This window comes from Impatiens glandulifera, chromosome 6 (genome assembly GCF_907164915.1).
Source record: "Impatiens glandulifera chromosome 6, dImpGla2.1, whole genome shotgun sequence".
NCBI classification, from domain to species: Eukaryota; Viridiplantae; Streptophyta; class Magnoliopsida; order Ericales; family Balsaminaceae; genus Impatiens; species Impatiens glandulifera.
In genome coordinates this window covers 973298-975997 of record NC_061867.1, presented here as the reverse complement: position 1 = coordinate 975997, position 2700 = coordinate 973298, and the positions used below count along the sequence as shown (strand labels likewise).

The 2700-nt window shown below is 29.5% G+C and overlaps 1 protein-coding gene across 1 annotated transcript; it reads right to left on the bottom strand.

Moving 5' to 3' along the window:
* Positions 1–1885: 1885 nt before the first annotated feature.
* Positions 1886–2317, bottom strand: LOC124941560. Its single transcript, XM_047481900.1, has one exon. The coding sequence runs from the start codon at positions 2315–2317 to the stop codon at positions 1886–1888; it is 432 nt and encodes a 143-aa protein (XP_047337856.1).
* Between the last annotated feature and the right edge of the window lie 383 nt (positions 2318–2700).

Sequence of the window (2700 nt, the reverse complement as noted above, 5' to 3'; positions counted from 1 at the left end):
CCCCATTGATTCATTTAAATAAAAGAAAAATTTATGTAAGAAAAAAAAGTGGTTCATAACTTCATAATTCTTTTTATTTTTTCCCATTTCATATTAAATGAAAAGGAATTGTGCATAAAGGGAATTAAAAATGATTAATGTATCTAGTCCTTTTCACACTAAATTTCAAAAGTTTAAGAACATAAACTTTGAATTCAATCTAAAGGCAATGATATTTTTATATTATAAACCACACAATCTCTTTTTAACTTCTTTGGGTAAAAGATTACAAAACTATAATTAAAAAATTTCAATTTAACATTGCAAAATCCAAATCAAGCATCGTGAGTATTTAGTACATTATAATCAAATTAAAATGTATTCACAAGTATATAGTCCAACAAATATTTCATAGTTTATTGCATAATACTGAAACTTGGCCCGATTATCAACCCGGTGAAGAGACTATGTTACTGATTCAATCAGTGGGTTAACTGGTTCAATCAGTGGGTCAATTAGTTCAACTAGTGAGTTTCATATAATAATAAAATAATACAAAATAACAAAAATTCATCAAAATTTTTATACAATAATCGTCAAAGTAGAGATCAAAATTCAAAATATTGTTTCGTAATTACAATCTTTTCATTACTTATATTAGGGACAATACAATTAAAATAAACACAAACTCTTAAGTCATGGATTAACACAATCAAAATAAATATCAAGTACTAATTATTCGCAAAATCCTCACACCATTCACCAAAATCAGTCCCACCATTATCAGTCACTTCAATGCCTTCAACAGAGACATCAATATTGTTCGCTTCATATTTTTCTCCGGTATCTAGTTTATTCAAGTTTACAATCTCAAAATTTGCATCTACAACAAAAAATTAAAAAATGTAATGGAAATCGGTAATCTATCACATGGAACTAGAAATAGGTAATCTACCCATATGAAACTAGAAATAGGTAAACCCGGGAACCAAAAAACGAGAATAAAGGAACTGAGAGAGTGATAAAGAGAGTGATAAGTGAAAAAGAAAAGAAGTGACTTTTTTAATAAAATAGGATAGATCCCGCTGAGTTAACCCGGACTGCCGAATTTCCGATCCAACCAGCAGGCTAACCGAGTTTAACTAGATTTATTGCATTTTCGATTTTTTCATCAACCCCGAGTTTAAAACTATGGTTTATTTAGAAGATAGTACTTTATGGTACAAATATCCAATAGGTTATGTATAAGTCTTAGAAAGGTTCATTATATATTTTGAAATGAGTTAAAATGAAAAAGTTATTTCAAAACCATAAAACTATCAAAAGAAAATATTAATAGAAAATGACTATAACTACAAAAATTTCAAACTGACAAAATATTTATATAAAGGAAACAACCCATACAATATATGCTCCCAAATTTCAACAAATTTGTATTAAAAAAACCTTTTAAATATCTAATACATTTTCACTTTAAATTCAAAAATACATCCAAACAAGTGATCCAAATAAAACAATATCCAAAATTATTCTTAACATATTCAAATACTCTATACAAAATAATAAACCAATAACAAACTAAAGGAATGAAAATTTTACCTTTGTACCTGCAAATCAAATAAGGTGATTATATCATTAGCAATTTAAAAGATCTTGAATACGAGATAGTCAACCAACAAAGCATTATTAAGTAAACTTATCAAAAAGAAAAAAACAATTTAAAATATTTGTAACACAAGATAAACACCAAAAAAAACCACAAACTAAGTTTTAAATAAAATGGTTCAAACTAAAATAACGCCAAACATGGCAAACAAGAAGGTAAACAAACTTATTTTGAATCATTGTCGGATTAATCATTATTCTCTTCAATCTCATCATCCTTCAATCCCATACGACTCGTCGATCATTCAGCTACATCTCCGTTAACCCTTGAAGGATTAACTGAATCTTGAACCGCCGAAAACGCTCGCATCCTCTCACCAATTTCTTCCAACTTTTGACCAATCACCCTATTAAGATCATTGTACTCATCCACTCCCAATTTTCTTTCATGACTCACTTCTCCATTAAGGTAACCATACATCAGCAAAGTACTCTCTTTTTCTTTATTAGCTTTGATTTGTTTATTCAGTTTCCCCTCTAAATCAGAAATTATTTTATTAAAATTTACCTCCTGATTTTTCATCCTTTTGGAGAGATTCACATCTGGCATCATGTTAAATCGGGCCACCACTCTCTCAGCCTTTGCCTCGTTGGGACAAACCTCTTGATTTTCCTCCTCCACAATCGCGCATCCTTCAACGCCAAGGGTGTTGAGTTCATCCATCTTCTTCATTGATCCCTTCTTCCTTTTCTTGAGAGTCGCCTTCCTTGTATTTTATTTGTGATGAATGCGAGCTGCACTTTCCTACTCGTGGTTGATTTATAAATTGTTCTGCTGCATTCTGAATATATTGATGGACTTGACAAAATAAGAAAAATGTATTGTTACAAGATTTTTAATTAATTGAATTATCAACAATACTTATTATTTTGTTACGACACTACCTAATCTAAAAAATCTACCATCGGCGGGTTGATCATTTTTAGTAACTAAATAACGTTTCAATGACGATAATGGTAACACATCTCCTCCAGATTTTAATTCCAATTTTAATATGTAATTATAATATAGAGTACCTCAAAGACATAATTTCCACATGTTTATATTCATTATGT